Source organism: Opisthorchis viverrini (assembly GCF_000715545.1).
Source record: "Opisthorchis viverrini unplaced genomic scaffold opera_v5_354, whole genome shotgun sequence".
Classification (NCBI taxonomy): Eukaryota; Metazoa; Platyhelminthes; class Trematoda; order Opisthorchiida; family Opisthorchiidae; genus Opisthorchis; species Opisthorchis viverrini.
The window spans coordinates 278,692-279,601 of record NW_008752014.1 but is presented as its reverse complement, the minus strand read 5'-3'; the positions used below and the strand labels follow the sequence as shown (position 1 = coordinate 279,601).

General features: G+C 48.9%; 1 protein-coding gene across 1 annotated transcript in view; it reads left to right on the top strand.

Moving 5' to 3' along the window:
- Positions 1–910, top strand: part of T265_15120 (hypothetical protein) — a gene marked incomplete at both ends in the record, with an annotated part of 5,536 nt that overhangs the window by 3,395 nt on the left and 1,231 nt on the right. Inside the window, 3 exon segments of the mRNA XM_009176680.1 lie at positions 303–618; positions 632–715; positions 801–894. Coding sequence (XP_009174944.1) covers positions 303–618; positions 632–715; positions 801–894 — 494 coding nt within the window.

The following is a 910-nucleotide window of genomic DNA, read 5'->3' as shown; positions in this document are numbered from 1 at the left end:
AGGTAAGTAAAATCAGGCAGATACAACAACACTTACTGATGCGCACAGCCTACAAAGGACTCCTGTCCTCCGATAATCAGTATATCACTTAACACCATTTTTACCACCCTATTCACACACGTTCGTTGACCAGAGGATCTCTGTATGTAGTCTGACGACAGCCCGAGGACAGTTTCATTGTTGCTAGATTTTGTAGGCTAAAACCGCGCTGTCTCGCAAAATACAAAGGCCTGCCCAAGCTTACTAGCCGGTAAAGTATAACGGGAGGCTGATTACTGCGAACTACTACGAACTGTTGAAAGGTGAATATCATCGTCATCATCGACAGCATGACATCAGTGTTCAACACCGACGCTTCACTGCCGTATGTGCAATTCATGGTTGCACGTGGGCTGGGATACTGCCAGGGCGCCCACACTTAGACAGGAGGACGATTAGGGTCCTCAACCAAAGCCTTTGGCTCAAAAGCCTAACCGCAAGGCAGCGGTGTTTGGCGAGAAATGCAAATGCATTACCATTTCTACGGAAGAAGTTGCCACATGTTCCAACCCCCAATCTGGAGGGCCAGGTGACTGTGTTCGTCAGACCTCTAACCATTGACCAACCTGGTATGACTCTGTGAGTGTCGCAGGACACTCTCCAGTATAGCTCAATGGATCGCTGAGGTGCGCAAACCGTCACACCACGGTAAGGTCCAGTCTCTTTGTGACGGAAGGTGAATATACCGAATTAGGAAATACCTAGTGGACAATCACGAGCCATACCTCAGTCCTTTCAGCTTTTCATCAACTTTTGTGCAGTTCATGTAGTTTCATGTGCTACGCATGCCAAAACACCGTCTACCGAGACGAGTGTTGTTCTCCGTGCCTCCTTCAGGATGGCGCAAACCGCGAGGTGGACAGCACATGAC